The 18,389-nt window shown below is 39.0% G+C and overlaps 2 protein-coding genes and 1 pseudogene across 5 annotated transcripts in view; 2 read left to right on the top strand and 1 right to left on the bottom strand.

Moving 5' to 3' along the window:
* Positions 1 to 4,951, top strand: part of DENND2C (DENN domain containing 2C) — a 69,470-nt gene extending 64,519 nt beyond the window's left edge. For 3 of the 4 annotated variants that reach the window (XM_039841269.1, XM_039841266.1, XM_039841267.1), the window contains 3 exons: positions 1,462 to 1,701; positions 1,942 to 2,028; positions 3,053 to 4,951. In XM_039841269.1, coding sequence (XP_039697203.1) covers positions 1,462 to 1,701; positions 1,942 to 2,028; positions 3,053 to 3,084 — 359 coding nt within the window. In that variant the 3' untranslated portion in view covers positions 3,085 to 4,951. The remainder of the gene's footprint in view (positions 1 to 1,461; positions 1,702 to 1,941; positions 2,029 to 3,052) is intronic. The other variant, XM_039841268.1, reaches the window with a different exon arrangement.
* Positions 4,952 to 5,923: 972 nt separating this feature from the next.
* BCAS2 (BCAS2 pre-mRNA processing factor) lies at positions 5,924 to 16,401 on the top strand. Its single transcript, XM_039841270.1, has 7 exons — positions 5,924 to 6,082; positions 6,191 to 6,283; positions 8,960 to 9,030; positions 10,996 to 11,157; positions 14,207 to 14,257; positions 14,880 to 14,960; positions 16,007 to 16,401. The coding sequence occupies exons 1-7, from the start codon at positions 5,990 to 5,992 to the stop codon at positions 16,131 to 16,133; spliced, it is 678 nt and encodes a 225-aa protein (XP_039697204.1). The 5' UTR covers positions 5,924 to 5,989; the 3' UTR covers positions 16,134 to 16,401.
* Positions 9,153 to 9,271, bottom strand: LOC120585362 (uncharacterized; annotated as a pseudogene).
* Positions 16,402 to 18,389: the final 1,988 nt, after the last annotated feature.

The following is an 18,389-nucleotide window of genomic DNA, read 5'->3' as shown; positions in this document are numbered from 1 at the left end:
GCTGGAGGGGATGGGAGAGTGATAAAAGCAGTAATGGACCATGGATTCTCAGCTGCAGAAGAGATGGAAAGGAAGTCTGCTGAATGATATATAATAAAAATCTAGATTAGAATCAAAACATCATTAACCGATGTCACCATTAAAAAATATGATTAAAAAAGGAAAAAAAAAAGAATCAAAATGTAACACTGGAAGAGAATTTAGAAATCACCTAATCAACTACTTCATTACACAGATATAGAAAGAGCAGACATGAGTGGTAAAGTGAGTTGCCTACCTTTATACAGCTGTTTCGTGGTAGACTAACTAAACCTAGATTTCTTATTCATAGTCTAAGGTGGAGCCCATGGGAAAGAGCAAGAGGTATTGTGAAGGGAGAAAAATACTTGTTGAATATGGAAGAAAAAGGAGGAGTCTAAGCTGAATCTGAGTTTCGAGCCTGGAACCAGGAAGGCATTATAATGTAGTATACTATAGTGGTTAAGAACCACCTGACTTGGGAGTCTGGAGGCTCTTCCATTGTATAAGATGAGATGACCCCTGGAGAATGTCTTTGTTCTGAGCCCCAGTTTCCTCATCTATAAAAGGGAAATAATGATACCTGTGTCATTGGCTTAGTACATTTTTAAAAACACTTCATACAGTCTCTGATGCCTCTTAAGTACTCAACAAATTATTATTATGGAATAAGCATGGTGCAACATGAAATGAGGAAGTTGAGAGAAATTAATTTCGTGGAGAAGTATAATGAATTTGGTTTTGGACATATTGCTTATTGATTTGATTCATATTTTACCAATTTCCCAAAAGGACATGATATAGTGATTTTTAGACAATCTAAGTGCTAATGGGAAAGCCAAATGGTGATCACCATAAGAAGTCTGAAAAGATCAAAGGTGAATTTTGGTGAAATAACAAGACTGGAGAGCTATGGTTTAGAATAACTAACATGGAAAGCCCCCTCTACTTCTATGCCAATTAGCTCAGGACCATGCTCTGGAGGAGGACAAAGAGACAGGAAAAAAACAAATGTTTCATCAAAAGACAGGAGAAGAATCAGGAAATCAGAGCGTAAAGTTATAGGAGACCAGAGGAATGAGGAGGAAGTCAGCAGAAATGCAGCATAGAGTGTAAAGCAGGATAGAAATAGAAAAGCAGATTAAACTTGGCTGGTTCTCACTGCTGGCCTTTGAAAGAGCAGTTCCAGTGAAATCACAGAAGCGCAAGCCAGGCTGAGAGATGTAATAAGAGTATGTGTGGGAAGAAAGTGAACGTAATATAAACCATTTGCTTTTTGTAGGTCATGGAGGGAGCAAGAAAGCTAAGAATGAAGATTCCTATGTTTATTCTCATTCTTTTAATCTGTGATTTCCTAGGCATCACTTTTATAACCAGAGCCAGTGTTCCCATAAACACAAAACTTAGGGGACTTTTTCTTTTTCTTCTCTCTGATTTTTGCAGCAGATTTGACACTCAACTCTCTGGTGTCCGAAGCATTTGTCAGGTTTTTCGTGGAGCTGGTAGGACATTATTCTTTTAGCATGACTGTTACTGAGCGTGGGGAGCGTGTATTTCAAAGGGAGCCATTCCGTAAATCCCACACTTCCCGAAGTGTTCGCCACTTCCTGGATCTCTTCATGGAAACTCAGATGTTTGCAGGATTCATCCAGGACCGAGAGCTTCGGAAAAGTGGGGTAAAAGGTCAGTTTCATCATAAAGTTCTCCCTCTGTATTTAGTGAGTACTTAGAAGGTTTGAAAACGATGTAAACAAAAAATAGCGTAAAATACAAGGGCTCAAAATCCGAGTTGTTTACTATGGGAAATATTTATTTTGTAATATTGTTTCAGCTGTGGAAGTACATTGACAGTGAGCAGTTTTATTTAATTGATTCTCAGCCTTGAACATTGGACAGTTTCACCAACATGAGTTTTCCTTGTAGGTTTGTTTGAGGTTCGGGCCTTCCAGTATTTGGAAACAATTCCTGAGTCTGAACCCAGTGGGGTGAACAGAATTTTGCGGAGTCTTGGTGAGTTGCTGTGTTTTCCTGATAGAAAAATGTCGGTGAAAAAGCTTTTGCAGTAAGCATGCCTCATCACAAAAGCTTTATAATCAGATAAATAATATAACCTCAGGTAGGCTGACCAGAAACCATGACCCTGGTTCCCAAGTGTTTTGGAGAAAAAGAAGTCTCTTTCTCAGAGTTTGGGATTCTCCATCAGGGATGTCTATGGGGCAGTTTTCCTCAGATGAAACTCCCTCATGTTATACTAGTTTGCATATCATGATTATTGATCTTCTCTAGGTTACATCCCTGGGAGAATCTTATGGAAACTGTGAACTTTTTCCCCAGAAAAATAAAGAGCATACAAACAAATTTTGCACATAATTTTAGGGTGTTCGGGGACCTCCCTAAAGTCCATTTATGGGTTCCAGATTTAAAACACCTGGTTTAGAGGTACCTGAAACAAAAGAGGATTTCCTAGAAGTCTCTAATTTCACACTTCATAATGAAACATGATTGTTTATGATTTTTCGATTATACTTAACTTTTCATTATCCAGTATGGTATAGAACAGTGGTGTGTTAGCCAAAAACAATGAAGAACCTATATTCTATGGTATTTATATTGGTCTTCGAAATATATGCCCATAATTAAAATCAGGCCCCATTCTTAACTAGCTGAGAGACCATGGACAAATTATTCCTTGGGCTGCTGTTTTCTCTTGATACCATGGGGTTAGAATAGATCAGGGGTTCTCGGCTCTGACCACAATATTATAATCTCTGGAGAGCAGGCCAAGTGATTTTAACCTACAGTCACGGTTGAAAGCCACTGGCTTAGATGACATCTGAGTTTCTCTTCTGACTCTACAGTTAGACACTTGGTGTCGGGGGTTAGCGGGCATCAAACACATCAACTGATAGCTTGCAATGGCAACTTGCTCCTGGGCTGTTCTCAATGCCTAGGTTGTCAACCCCTTGCCTCAAATAAGTGTACAATAAATAAAAATAAACTGATGAGAGTTAATTCTACCTTTTTCTCCCTTTAGGAAGTAAAATGAAATTTCTGCAGAAGAAATGAAATATTTGATTGATTGTCTCATCCTAAATGGAACAGAAAGTGCCAAAGAAAATATTTTTCCAAGAGTCAGGATGCCCTAAAGTATTCTACAAAATCCTCGAAAGTTGAAAAGCTTACAGAGCGGGCCAGGTTCTTGGAGGAGGATTCTCCTGTTGCTGCTGTGGTGATCACTGGAGAATTGTTGGGAGCCGTCTGGAACCAATGCTCTCTCTACTCTGCCTTCAGTTTTTTTAAGTGGCCTTTTATGTTTGATTCTTGGCCTCATTCTTTGTGTTTTGTGCTTAGTCTATGAAGGCATTTGTCTTTTACAAGGGAAAGACTTGTCGTTTTATTTTTTTAAAAAAAACAGCTCAAAGATGAGCACAATAAGAGAAATGCTGAGTCTAAAGTATGAGGGAAACATGGTAAAAATGGAGAATGTCAGCCCTACAAACATAATTCTCATCACTGAAATACTGTGGCAGCTTTATACCTATGGGTTGTTCGAGCTGAGCTGAAGAATCATAATCTCTCTCTCTCTTTTTTTTTTTTTGGTCTAATATTCCGTATAGGAGAATTGAATCACACTTATGTGCAAGCCCTATTTATTAGTACCATTTCTGAATATCTTATAAAAGTAGACATCTTGCAGCTTCTCTTCCACATTGGGTGGCAATTGAGTAGCTTGTCCCTCATGTGTCATCATTAAACTGTGGAATAATGACTAAAATGTCCTTTCAAGGGCAAGAGAACTACCTTTTTTTTTTAGTGTCCATCATGTGCCAGGCACTATGGTACATGTATGTATGTCATCTTATTCAGTCTGTAAATCAACTTTCTGAGGTATTTGCATCTCCATTTTACTAATAAAGAAACTAGAATTCAAAGACATTAAATAACTTGCCCAAAGTTATACAACAGAGACAGAACTGAAGCTAGAACTGTAATTTTGTAAACACAGAGTAAGTTGGGCAGTTCTGCAGATGGAAATTTGAGCTCTGTGAGATTATAGCTATTGAAAAAGTTTTCGTTTAAGGTGAAGTATAGCAGAGCCAACTGTCAACTCTGAGGATAAAGGACTTCAACTAGAAGGGACTTTTTTTGGTCCCTCCAGAATTGTTGGACTTTTTGCTCTAATTGGATTGGAGTCAGAATATGAGCATTTCCTAGGTTCACCACCACATAGTCACCCAGCTTTTAATATGTAAAGTAGTAGTAGTGATTGGAAGGAGGAATTTGTCAGTGATGCAGTTTTCATTGATAAATGTTATAGCAAATGTCAGTTTGTTTTCAATTCTTGTTGATGGTTTTAACTGGCATAAAAGAAAATATTTATGCAAATTTAACAAAACCTTACCAGTCGTATGAGGATACAATTTATTGATTTGTACAGTATTGTCATTACATCCCATTCTGGTGTGCATGAATGAATCTGAAGCAGATACCGTTAAGATCAGTGATATATATATGTGTGTGTGTATATATAATTCCTATAGATGTGGGTCCAGAAGATAGAACTGAGCCTATGTCTTTTAAAAAGTTTATTAAGTAGCTTACCCCAGTGGGGCTTTAACCAGATATCTCACCATTTGGTCTCTTCTAACACTCCAACCCTGAGGAAACAATTAGTGATTGGGAATTGAGTGTTTATAAAATGGGGGTAGGAGGTGGTGGTTCCTGGCCATCCCTCTGTGAGGAGACCTTTGCTTCAGGGGTGGGGGTCTTATTTTATCCCTGCAATCTGAAGCTGCTTCCTTTTCTTAGGTCTATTTTTATTTTGTTTTTGTAAAGTTTTATGGATTCTAGACGTTTGTAAAAGAATTATTCAAGATTTGTATAAAATATTGTTTACAGTTCTTCTAATGAATAAATACAAAAATTCCATGGGTCTCTTGGAGAATTTTAAATAAAATTGCTTAAGGTGTAAAGATCTTTTACTTAACCCCGTAGCTAGAACATTTATCTAATAGTAGGTTAAAAGATGATCCGAATTGATCCTAGACTAACCAGGCTTAATAACCGTGGCCAACTTTTCCTGGCTCTTGCAAAGCCTGGGTTTATGTTGTACCAGGCAGGGTATATAGTCCGATTGCCTTATTTGGTCTTCGCTTGCTTAACCAAACGGAGCTGGGAACCACGGACTTAAGATAGTGCACCAGCAGCCGCCGCAGTGGCTGGAGAGGCAGTGAGGAGCGCTGTTCTATTGCCGGAAGCCCTAAGCGCAAAATGATTGGCGTTTATGTACGTCCTGAAAGTTTAAAAGTTGGCGTCGGTGGTCAGTTATCAATCTCTCCCTGCGGGGTAATCAGATTCCTCTTGTTAGGCAGACCCTAAAGCCTCTCAGTTTTAACTGGGGACGGGCACCCTCTTCTACAGTCTGTGGCAGACCTGCACTTATCCAATACATAGATTCTCAAGGTGCCGAGAACGAAGTGGCGATGCAGCACGAAGTGCACGGGGAGAGATGCGCGGCACAAAGGGGGAGAAGTTTAAAGGAGAAAAGGCGGAAAAAGGAGTAGACGAAGTGGGAAACCAGTTTCTCCTTCCCCGCCAAATCATGCAGTCAGTTCCTTCCAAACGTTTTAAAGGACTCCTCTCCCAGATAGCATATCAGCATCCCGGAGGAAACCAAAAGTTGCACTCCACTACAAATTGCTGCCCATCGGAAGGAAAAAGTGTGAACAACCGAGGACAGGAAATTAAGATGTTCCACTGACTCTGGGAAACTACGACGTGACGTCACGTCCGACCAAAACAAAATGGCTGGGCCGTTCCTCGCAGCCGGGCGAGCGCGCCTTCAGAACGAACAACTGAGCATGCGTCAGAGCCGATACGCAGGGGACGTAGATGAGCTCGGCGGCGAGCGCAGGCGCATTGACGTGGGCCTGAGCCTGCGCAGACTCAGCAAACTCAGGCGAACCTAAGAATGGCGGGTACAGGTTTGGTGGCCGGAGAGGTTGTGGTGGATGCGCTGCCGTATTTTGACCAAGGTTATGAAGCGCCTGGTGTGCGGGAAGCGGTGAGTTTGCAGTGTCTTTGTAGGTGACTCAGCGCTCGCTGGCTCTTAGTGCTGGAAGAAGCACCTTACAATTGCTGCCCCTACACTGGCCCCTTTTCTCGTTCTTAGGCTGCGGCGCTGGTGGAGGAGGAAACTCGCAGATACCGACCTACTAAGAACTACTTGAGCTACCTGACAGCCCCGGATTATTCTGCTTTTGAAGTAAGTGTAAAGTATTGAGCCCAACGTATGAACCAGGATTCCTGCGAATTTTTTATTTAGTTCGAGAGCCTTACCCACGAAAACGTGAATTCCAAATTCCCGCTCTAAGTATTGCTTGCTTGGTTTGTGTAGTTATTATCAGTCCATTGAAAACAGCTAGATAGATAAACCTTTTCCTCCGGGGTTCTTATACTGAGACTCACAAAAGGACTTTCTTGGGCTCCGCTAACATCCTAAAAGTGCAAAACTTACTTTGTATGTTTTTCCGGGATAGGTTCCTTGCATGAATCCTCAATGGGATCCTCTCCTTGCTAAGGACCACTCTAAAACAAGTGGTCTAGAGTTTTTAAATATACGTATAAGCTTAATTGCCTAAGGTCCTGAGAACCGCTGGAGGGCGGCCTTTGTATAAAGCCTAGATGTTTACCCAATGTGTGTGAATTACTGAAGGGATCGATCACATCTAAGTAATATATCATTTAAATATTTAGTTTAGAAGTGCCCTCAAGAAGTGCCCTCTTTAGTGTCTAGTCAGCTAAGTGAAATGTAAAATATTATTTCTAAGTTAATGGATTCTGTTAAGCGTTTTAATATGTTTGGGGGTTTTTCTTGTTAAAGGTAACCCTTTGTTAATGAAACAATTTTGTTATTAAAACAATAGTTATATTGCAGTAACATGAAAAAAATGTTGGCTAAGTCTTAAGTGGGAGAGAGAGATTCCTATGATAAACAATTTCCTCATGCTTTTTCTAAATGTTACTACCCAAATACAGATCTCACCACATCAAGAACTGAGTACAGTAATGCTTTTTATTAGATTGATTCTTGAACCTTTCGGATAACTGCATTCAGTCAAAAACTTTTCGAACCAGTTTTCTTTTTAGCTCTCTTAAATACAGTATATGCATCCTATCTTTATAATTACTATACTGATTATGTAACTCTTTTTAATAATAAGAGCTCATAGTCTGCTGAGCTCACTATCATTTCTAAAGATAGCCCTGTGGACCATATAATTATGTGTTTATTATCCCAGTTTTTTTAGATGGGAAAACTGTAGTTTAGAGACGCTAATTTGCCCAAGACCTAAACCACTCCTCAAACTGTCTTTGAAACTGCTCTTTGATTAATTCATTTAACAACTAATTTATGAAGGTCTGTGCTATGCCAGGTATAGGGGAAAGGATAGGCAAGATCCATACTCACGGAGCTTACATTCTAGAGTGTGAAGACAGACAAATAAGTCAGGAAATTATTAGGTTACTGATAAAGTTATACAGAGAATTAAAGTAGTGATGTGCTTCAGTGACTGGGTGACGACTTTAAATAGGATGGTTGAAGGAGGCCTAAGTCGGGACGAGAGCGCTTCATGGCAGGGATCTTTTTTGTCTTCTTTACCACTTAGAACAGTGCCTGGCACACGATAGGCACCCAAATATTTATCAATTGAATGTATGGAGAACTTCTAAGGCAGTAAGAACACTGTGTGCCAGGCATACCTGGAGTTCTTTTCATGCCTTAGCCCTGTGAGCGCTGGCTCAGTCTTTGGAGAGAGTTGAGTTAAAGCTCCAGATCCGTCACTTACTAGTCTTGTGAGTTAGGTTAGGGCACCTATGTTAATGGCTCCAGACTGCTTGTACTGCATTTTTATAGTTTCTCCATCTTATTGTTAGCTGTTTTTCCTTGTCTATCACTCTGCATCGCCTCTAGCTAGAATACCCTTGTTTTCTGCAGGAAACTAGATAACTACATTTTTTTAAAGCTGGATGTAACTCAGCAGTATTCCAAAAAAAATGCTTTCTCCGATAAGAAATACTTAATATAAAACTTTTAAACAAGGAATATGGGCTCCTGGAAGGCCTTTTTTTCCTTTAGGCTGTTAAAGTTGAAACCCTCAAAAATGGAAATTACATGAGATAACTCTGGTATTCCTAGAAATGAATATTTCACTTAAACAGTTTTTTATACTCAGCAGGAAATATGCAGAACAGAAATTGAATAGGATAATTGACCAAAACATTGGACTCATAAAAGTAAAGTTATACCACCTCTTTTTTGAAAACAGTAAATTTGTTAGACCAGATAGTAGAAACCAGTTCCCTTTGCGCCTTCCCCCTCTCTTCATTCTTGGCAAACAGTAAGTGTGAAAATAGCAGCCAAGACCAAAGAAGGAGATACAGGCTTAGGCTCATAGCCCTAAAGCAAATTTATGTCCAAGTCCTCTTCTGCCTGTCCCCATAAATACTTAGATAAGTGGTTCTCAGCACTGGCAGCTCCACTTTAAGATCAGTGGGGGAGTTAAAAACAAAAGTTACAGTCATGTTTAGTCTCTACCTCAACAGTTAAATTGGGTTGGGGAAGAGAGTGAGATGTGGCTGGGACTGGAGTTTTCGGAGCTCTCGGGTCATTTCTGATGTGCTGCTGGAACTGAGAACCGCTGATCTAGGATAAATCCTCTTCTCTGTGGGCCACTTTACCTATGAAGAGAGAGAATATGTGTTCTTCAGACCTGAGAGAGCATTTAATGCAGAGAAACGGGAGAAAGGAAATGATCCGTTAAAATGGATGATATAAAGTATAAATATTGAAGTAGGTTAGATTCATCGTTTGGTGGTGGTTAATTTTAGTTTGTTGACATGATTTCGAAAATAATTCTTTCTCTCATTTATACGTCAGACCGACATAATGAGAAATGAATTTGAAAGACTGGCTGCTCGGCAACCAATTGAATTGCTCAGTATGAAACGGTAAGTCCTGTTTCTGTATGCAGCTGGGCGCAGAGCATTTTTTTAAGGCAAGGCAACCCTTGGTTGACCTCACAGATTACAAGGACCTTGTCAGCTTACAATCCCTTATTTTTTATTTTTTATGCCTGCAGCACCTGGTCTTCCTAGGTGGTCTCCCATCCAAGTACAAACCAGGCCCGACCCTGCTTAGCTTCCGAGATCAGACGAGATCGGGCTTGTTTGGGGTGGCATGGCCGTAGAGCATTGTTTAATTTTAATTTATTAGTAAAACTACTATAGCCATGTTAAAATAAATGTAGAAAGGGAAAAATTTTTGTCTGTTTTTATGTATTTTTTCATAAGATAGTGGTTCACAGAATCCTGTGTTAATGTTCAAAGATATTCTTTGCAGTGTTGTTTAAAAGTGTAAAATATTTTAAAATTCGACTGTAGGAGAATGGTTAATTATAACGAAGTTCATGCTTAAGAATTTCCAAGGAAATGTTCTCGATTAGACCTGTAGTTCTTCACTGACAAAACGAGCGTTGGGGCCTCTAATGACCCCGCTTCATTCTTCCGCAAGGCGGCTTTAGGCAGTGCAGAATGCCTGCGTGGTTGGACTTCGTTTCCACAATCTCCCCTCCCCCCCGCCACTTCACATGACTGTTTCTCCTTCCTCAGAAAAAAAAACGAAACCACCCTTTGTTCATTTCTCTAAAATGGAGAATTGGATTGCTTAACATCTGCGGTCCCTTCCAGCTCTGAAATAACTGTGGAATTATGGGAACCACAAAGTAACCTGTCAGAGCAGAATCCTTCAGGAGAGGGCTTGGTGAGGCTGTCTCCTCAGCATGCCTGTACACTGACTGTAAGAGGGATTCGAGTCTGTGGGACTAGAGGACCACTTCCTGTCTGGTTTGAGTGACAGAGGCAGGACAGCTGCCGGGACTCCTTTGTGCTCCCGTTTGCAGGTGCTCGTGCTCTAAAGGTTTTCATGATACTACCTCCTTTAGGGTAGTAGGTTTCAAACCATAGGTAATGACCTATTAAGCAGCAGATTATGAGGTAAATTTAGTTAGGTACCACAGCACTTTCTTAAGGAAATAGGATAGAAAATGTCAGAATGCATTGCATGTAAAGGTAAGTATTGTTTTGTGAAATTTTTGTGCAGTTATGTGTATTTGTGTACTGGGTCACAGTGTAAAATGATTTTTACTGTAAGTTATAATCAGAAGTTTAAAAAATACCACATTTATAAGATGTATGTGTAAAGCTTTTTTAAAAAAAACCGAAATGCTGTATTCTTGATCCCGGTTGCATATTTCTCAAATTTTTTCTAGAAATAATTTTAAGGTTTTGCAGTATCTAATAAAAACATTAGAATGGAAATTAAAACTTACTTTGTAGTAACTGATAATGAGCTGAGATTTGTGAAGAGTACATTTGCTGGCTCTTGGCAGTGTTGAAGGACTGGGTATGAAGAGAGAATAGAGTGAGGTCCAGTATTTTTCTCTAGAGGAGTGTGGTTTGTGGGTTCGAGATGTGAGTTTGAGAGGGGTGTGGTTTGTGAGTTTGAGATGAGTGTTAATGGATGTAGATGTATTTACAAAAATGATAACACAGTTTTTGTATCCCACTTTTTTCTTTAGTATATTACAAAGGTTTTAATGTTTTAAGTATTCTTCAGTAACATCATTTAATAGCTAATATAACAGCCAGCCACTTATGTGAACGTACTGCAGCTGAGTGAATCAGTTCACATTGATAAGAACATTTTTTTGTTCCTGTATGTAATGATGCTAAGTCTTATTTGTAAATTAATTGCTCCTTAGGATAAATAGTTTTACTATTATTGTGAAGTCTGCATCTTATCTTCAGTCTTCTGTAGTTTTTATATTGTATGTAGATTCATGAGGCATTTTGTTGGGAGGAGAGAAAAGATTTGGGGGGAATATGTAGTTTTATTTTATTGTTGTTTAATTTCAGGTATGAACTTCCAGCCCCTTCCTCTGGTCAGAAAAATGACATTACTGCATGGCAGGAATGTGTGAATAATTCTATGGCCCAGTTAGAGCATCAAGCGGTTCGAATTGAAAATCTTGAACTAATGTCACAGCATGGATGCAATGCCTGGAAAGTATATAATGAGTAAGAAGCTTTTTGTTTTGCTTTAGAAAGAAAACCCACGCCACCCACAACTTTAATATTTTTTTTTAATGTAGGAAGTAGGGTAGAGGAAGTGGGATTAAAATAGCAGAGTTGAACTTTCACTTGGGATCATGTCCTAGAACCATAACCCATATGAAAGGCCACTGCTTCGAGACCCACCTCATAGTTTGAATACTAAGGGGACCTAGACCTGACTGCCGTGTTTATTGCGTAATGTTGTAATAAAATGAGTTCTGAGGTCTGACTTACATCACACCTTGGCAGGACGTGATCCTTAACATGGAGGATGGTTTATACAGTCGATTCACCTTAGTTGCATGTTATGTTCTATAGAAGTGGCCTTGAATACTCAATTAGCAAACACTGTCCTATTTCTCCTGGGGGAAATATGTACATATGTACATGTACGCATCTCACATAGATTACAAGCTTAAATCCTAAAAACAACTTATCCTGGCAGATTTTATTTTCTTTATTTTATAAAGAGAAAGCAAAGTTCAAAAGTGTTAAGTAGCTTGCCAGAGTTGGAAATTAAACTTCATCCTTTGGTCTGCTCCGTAGACGACCTCAAACAAGGCAGAGCGTCTTCCTCTTCCACTCCAACTGGGAACGTGCATATCTGACAACTCAGATTTTTCACTGCTCTGAGCATGTCTGCGAATGATTGAAAAACACTACAAGTATTTGACTTTGGGGTTAGAAATAAATTTGAGTGAGTAGCAAAATTCATAAATACAAAATCTGCAAATAATAAGAGTCAACCGTGTAGAGAGCACCAGAAACAAAAGTGTCAGAACAAGCCACTGAGGTCCCGGTTCTGTTGCATATAACTAGCTTCAGATTTAGTAATCTCTCTGGGGTTCAGTTTCCTTATTTGTAGTATTAGGCAGTTAGATGACCTTCGTAGCTCCCTCGAGCTCTCCAGGTCCCCTGAATGTCTACTCACAGTTTGAGAAAAGGCCACGGAACCTCATGAGTGTGCAAAAAACTGTTTGTTAGAGTATGTTTCCTGAAAAATGAAGAATCACAAAATGATAAATACTTTTTCTTGGATTTTCAGAATTATGTTTAATATGGCCAAGTAAGGCTCCATTGGGCAAAATTCCAGAATTTGGGAAGTTACAGAACAAACCTTTTTCTTTGGTGAATATGTCGCAAGGGAGATAAATGAAAACTGGGGTTAAAAGACAGATCAATCCAAGAAAATTTGTGTGTCAAATGGAAAAATGTGATCTTTTTTCCTCAAGGAGCTTTAACTAGTTGAGATAAGATAGTCTATACCAAATAACCAGTGGTACATTTGGGGCAGTATGGGGAGAAGTGTTGCAGTTGTGTTCTATGATCTATAAACTACAGAGATCCAGAGAAGGGACATTAAGAATTAGGGTCATTAAGAAGGGGTGAAATTTGGACATTTAGAGGAGAGTGAGAACATTCCAGGAATGGTGGAAAACATGCATGCAGGAACAAAAACAAAAAACAAACAAAAAACAAAAACATTAAATTGAGGAGAACTTTGCTGTCAACTTGCCTAGAAACTGGCCTTTAATAATTCCTCATGGGGTGGCTCTGTAGAGTAGTGGTTGGCATGTCTGCTTTACATGCAGAAGGTCCTGGGTTCCCGCCCCAGGTGGAGCCATGGACCATACCCCAGGTGCCTGCTGTGAGTTTGTGGGAGGAGATGCCCCGCCTTCAGAGATCCAGTTCTTAAGGGGGACAGCAACATCCATAGGTCAGGGGTGGAAGTGGGGAGGAGGAATTAAAGAGGGAAAAAAATAATAATTTCTCATTACCCGCAGAGTAAGGTTCATACTATTTAGCATGGTATTCAAGGCAAAAGGCTGTACCTCAGTTGTAGTCTTTGACTCCAGCCAAACTAGTCCTCGCTGATGAATATCATAAACCCGCCCCTGAGCCCTTACTCTTGCCTTGCCGCTTCCTGGAATACTTTAACTATTCCACCCAAATTCAGTGTGTGTAAGGCCCAACTCTAATCTGTGCCCTTGTTTTTCCTGATTGAAATTCTGCCTCTGCTACTCTCTCCCTCTCTGAGTAACTATACTGATTACTGTGCACATCATTTATTTTCCATCAATTACATAACACTTCTGCGTTAGCCATTCCCCAAGCATATTTTGTCTCCTTCAGATCCAATGGATGCGTCTCCAGAGGAGGTGTACTGTATGTTATCAAAGTTAAGTTTTTCTCCTCATGAAAGCATTTGAGAGCATCAGACACGCTGGGCGGAAAGCTTCCAGTTCTAAGTAGATCTTGGCGCAGGACTCCTAGAAAATAGTATTTGGTTAATAAAGAGAGAATTCTGTACCCTGATTTTATAAATAAGCAGGCTTAGTTCCAGTGATGTCAAGTGACTCATCCAAGGACAGTCGGCTGTTTAGGGCAGAGCTGGGACTAGAACCCATCTTCTGACTCACTATACAATGCAGCAAGTTTTACTAGAAATAAGTTGAGACTTGTACACTGAAGAGGGAGATGGGTGAAGCGGGGAGACGACAAGTAAACTGGAAGAGGTAATTCAAAGGAAAGCTGCCTGTTCCTGGGCAGTTTTCTTCTCTCTAGGCAGCAGAGGAGAATGACAAGGTAAATGTGGATGCAGAAATATAGAAACGAAAGGGTTTAAATGGGCATATTTACATCAGGTATTTCTATATTCTCTATGAAAAGTTCACAGAATTAGGGTATCAGTAAACTGCTTGGGCTCTAGAATTTAGAAGACCTGAAATAGAATTCAGCTCTGACACTATTTTACCTTGACCAAGTTACTTAATCTAAGTCTCATTTTGTCATCTATGAAATGAGGATAATCGTACTTACCTCAAAGAATTCTTGTGAGAATTAAATGAGCTAATATTTTTAGTGTCTAATATGGTATTTGGTGCAGAGAACTCAATAAAGATTATTTTTGAGCAGAAAAAATTGACCTTGCGTCAACTAGATAGTTCACTTTTAGTTGGTGCTATTAGATTTTAATGTACATTAATCTAATTTTTCTGTTTTTCTTCCTTAGAAATCTAGTTCATATGATTGAACATGCACAGAAAGAGCTCCAGAAGTTAAGGTAAAGTGTGTTTTCCTCTTACTTCAGAATAAAGTTTAGGCAAACCTTTAACAAATAGAGTGAGAAGAAAAGGGAACCAGTGGACTCTGGTCATAGGAGAGTAAGCAGTGGCTGATCCACTCTTTGTCCAGCCTCTGGTGTTGGGTTTGCCCTCTGAGTGGAGGAGAAATAGACGTGAGGCCTGAAAATATCTACCAGATCTTTTGCAATTTGCATGTCTGCAAACATTGAAAGGGCACTTTTAGAAGGGGGAAAAGTTGCAGAATAACACATATATTTTGATTTATGTGAAAGAAAAAAAAAAAACTCTACATGCACAAACACATGTAGAAAAGAGTCTGGGAGGACACCCACCAAAAACTGAGCAGCAGTTATCGGGGAGAAGGAGATGAACATATGAGAAAGGAGTTTAAATTTTTAATCTCTGCGCGTGTGTAATTTTCACAGTGAGCATGTTTTATGAAATTTAAAAATGAAAAATAATTAGAAGAAATTTAATCCTTGGAATTAGTGTATAACTGTTCTCAAGGGATTAAAAATATATTATCTCGATTATGGATTTTTCTTTTGATTTTAGTCTTATGTTAAAATGCAAGTGGGTTGTATAAATAATTTTTTACAGGAAACATATTCAAGATTTAAACTGGCAGCGAAAGAACATGCAACTCACAGCAGGATCAAAATTAAGAGAAATGGAGTCAAAGTGAGTACCTGTAATTTCATCATTTAAATTACGTAGCAAATTTAAGATCAAGATTCAGCAATGTGATTCAGACAGCATTCAAACGGGATGCCACAAGTGTCACAGAAATCCTGTTTTCTGAATCGTGCTCTTCATTGCTTTGCCTCTTTCTGAAGTATGTGTGGAAGGCAATGAAAGTTGCCAAAATCTGAACCTCTGCTAACTGAGTCTGGTCTTAGAGTGCCTGTTTTCAGTTCAGTATTTCTGCTCTGAATAGAATTTTACCTATTTTTAAAGGGAAAAAATTACCTATGTTTTAAATTCTTGCAGAAAGTATGGATAGTCTATACTTTTTGCTAATTTGTTTGCATCTCAGTTTTCTTATCCTTTGTTTATATGTTTTATTTTTTAAATGTTCTTCATACACATGAATAAGTTTATCCAGATCTTTAAATGTAATCATGAATTTTTGTATAATTTCTCTCTTCCTTTTTGCTCTGCTCTTTATCCTTTCTCCATCACTCACTTCATTTGTCTTGTTCACTTTCCGCTCCGCCTGCATGTACCCAACGTTATCTGTTACACATCTTCTCATATTTTTTCCAAGCTAAGATCATCAAATTTACATGTGTATTTTTATTTGTCCTAGAGATTTTCTTCTGGGGTCAGGGGAAGGCTTCTTGGATCTCTGGAATTTTTTCTTATCAATTCTAGAAATTTCTCCATTTTTCTTTAACTGTTGCCTCTGCCCTGTGTTCTCTTCTTTTGGGTTAACCCAGTTAAATACTGTCTTCCTTCACTCTCCTCTCTCTTCAGCTCTTTCTAATTTCCCGTTTTAATTAAACTTTTTATTTGTAGATAATTATAGATTCATATGCAGTTGTAAGAAATAATGCAGAGAGACCCTGTGCACCCTTTACTCACTTTCCCCCATCGTGCCTCAGCTTTTTAAAGTGGAAAGTTAAAAGTGAACGTCAGTGTTATGACCCTGGCTCAAAATGTATATTTGATAAAATCTTCTAAGAAATTTTATAATGAGTAATTTTTCCTTTATTTTTTTGTTCTAGTTGGGTATCCCTGGTCAGTAAGAATTATGAGATTGAAAGGACTATTGTGCAATTAGAAAATGAAATCTTTCAAATTAAGCAGCAACATGGAGAGGCCAACAAAGAAAACATCCGACAAGACTTCTGAAAAGGAATTAATTCTGTGGGTAGAAAGGAAGGCAAGTTGGGCCCTCACAGAAGATCAGGCATCTGAACTGTGAAGGACATAGCATCTTACAGAAGTTATCAGTGATTAAGTGTGCAGAAACCATAGAAAGTGAACTATTCTGTTTGCAATTAGCAAAATAAAAAATTTCAACTTGGTGTTATTTTTTTGCTGTTAAAAAAGACTTTCAAAATAACTATGACTTTAGAATAACATTATATCACAGAATAAATTTTGAGCCACACTTGGACCTTTTTTGTATCCAAGAGATCTTTGTTGAAAGTTTTCAACTTGTACAGGAAGTTGGAAACTTTTGGTTTATATGTTTCAAATAAGAACATAGTTCTATACAAATTCTTGATTATCAAACGAGTTAAATACAGTGGCTCCATGTACGTGACATGTCATCATTGTCATCATAGGTAACAGTTACATAAAGCTTAGTATGTGCTGAGCGCTATTCTGCACACTTTAGATAGATGAACTAAACTTACATGAATAAAAAAAATCATTTGATCCTCAGAAAAACCGTAGAAAGTAGCTACTGTTGTTCCCATACACAGACACGTAACAGGTGCTGTTTTAACTTGCCCAAGTTCATCCAGGTTTCAGATTGATAGTCTAGCACTGGAGTTGTGTCCTTACCCCTCAACTTGTAGGGAGTTAAAATGTGTAAAAAATTTCCTGCCCAATTCAGAAAAAATATTTGCAACATATCAAAGAACAAATAGTCTCCAGGTAAAAAGACCTTTACAAATCACTGCTACATATTTATAATGGTGACAGGGGTGGGGCAGAGAATTACATTTTAATTTTAACATTAAAAAAAGTTGAGCATGAAACGTTGCAATCTTTTTTTTTAACTGTATTGCCTTATGGGAGGATTTGTTCCACTTTGCCTGATCCAGTTAGCTGCACCTACTGGGCCCCAAGAAATTGTATCTTTTGCTCTTCCCTGCCTGAGAGACCAGATTTCAGGTAATCCCTACCCCTTGCCAAACTCCTTTTTCTGTGATGTTCCCTCAGAGCCCTCACTTTCTTGTACTATTTTGCCGGTAAATCCCAGTCCAGTGTAGTGACCAGCTCGTGGAGCTTGTGTATTTCCTTGGCTTAGGTGAGTTGGTGTGCTGGGCTCAGGGTGTATTACTACCATAGAAGCCAGCAGCTCCAGTGAATGACAAATAGCTAAATAAGACTGATGATGGGTTCTGTTTCTTTAAACTGATCATACTCATAAAATTTTATCCCACTGATTGAGATTCCTCATGTCCGCAAATAACTACATGGAGTTTGAGGATGGCAGGATGGCCCCAACAAAACTAAGAGAAAACAAAATGTGCATGACGTTGGATGAACTGCAGCAGGTTAACCAGCCGTCCTGCCAGGCCTTCACTGTGCAAGCTGATAAACTGCCTGTTTTGCAAGTAGTTTGAGTTGGATTTCCTGTCACTTTCAACATAAACCATTCTTAAGGCTCTCAAGGTAAAATGCCCAGGTTTTTTTTCTGAAGGGTGTTAACATATGCAGTAAAACAATTGATATTTACAACATTTATCTCACAATATACAATTTGGTTTGAGGTCCCTCTGTTGCCATCCTACAAGGGAAAATACTGGGCAGAAATAAGAGGAAAGTAGTCACCTTTACCTATCAACCTCAAGAGAGACAGCTTCCTAACGCATATGAAAGAAAGCTTTCGATTACCATCAAGTTTGCTGGCATGTTTGTAATTTGTCTTAAATATTTTAATCACATTACCACTTGTAATTTTTAAAAATTCTTAATTTTTATAAAATACATGTTTTCTCCTCCCCCTCCTCCCTTCCGTTCTGCGTTCCGTTCCAGTGTGTTATTACTGTCACTCCGAACCTAGTGGTATAAACAGTGACATGCATTTATTGTCTCTCATAGTTCAGGTACGGAGTACTCTGGGCTGCTCTCACATTGTGGTCAGATGGTGTCTGGGACTAGTGTCCTCTTGATTCTTCACTCATATCTGACACCTGGGCTGGGAAGACTCAAGTGACTGGAAGCTGGAACATTCATGAAGCTTTGGGCACCTCGCTTTCTACGTCTGTGTGGTCTCTCTGACCTGGTGGCTTCAGCATCGCCAGACTTCTTACATGACAGCTCAGGACCCCAAAGGCATATGTCAGAGTCCAGCAGAGGCTCTGTCACCTTCTAGGACTTGGCCTCAGAAGTCACATGGTGTTCCTTCTGCCCTATTTTATTTGTTAC

This window comes from Pteropus medius, unplaced genomic scaffold, assembly GCF_902729225.1.
Source record: "Pteropus medius unplaced genomic scaffold, Ma_sr-lr_union100, whole genome shotgun sequence".
In the NCBI taxonomy this organism is placed as follows: domain Eukaryota; kingdom Metazoa; phylum Chordata; class Mammalia; order Chiroptera; family Pteropodidae; genus Pteropus; species Pteropus medius.
This window is presented reverse-complemented; position numbering and strand designations above follow the sequence as displayed.

Excerpts from the sequence above, each read along its gene's own strand:
- BCAS2 (XM_039841270.1), top strand. The coding sequence starts at position 5,990 with ATGGCGGGTACAGGTTTGGTGGCCGGAGAGGTTGTGGTGGATGCGCTG. Across the intron at positions 6,284-8,959 it reads CGGATTATTCTGCTTTTGAA|ACCGACATAATGAGAAATGA; the intron begins GTAAGTGTAAAG and ends TTTATACGTCAG. Across the intron at positions 14,258-14,879 it reads AAAGAGCTCCAGAAGTTAAG|GAAACATATTCAAGATTTAA; the intron begins GTAAAGTGTGTT and ends AATTTTTTACAG.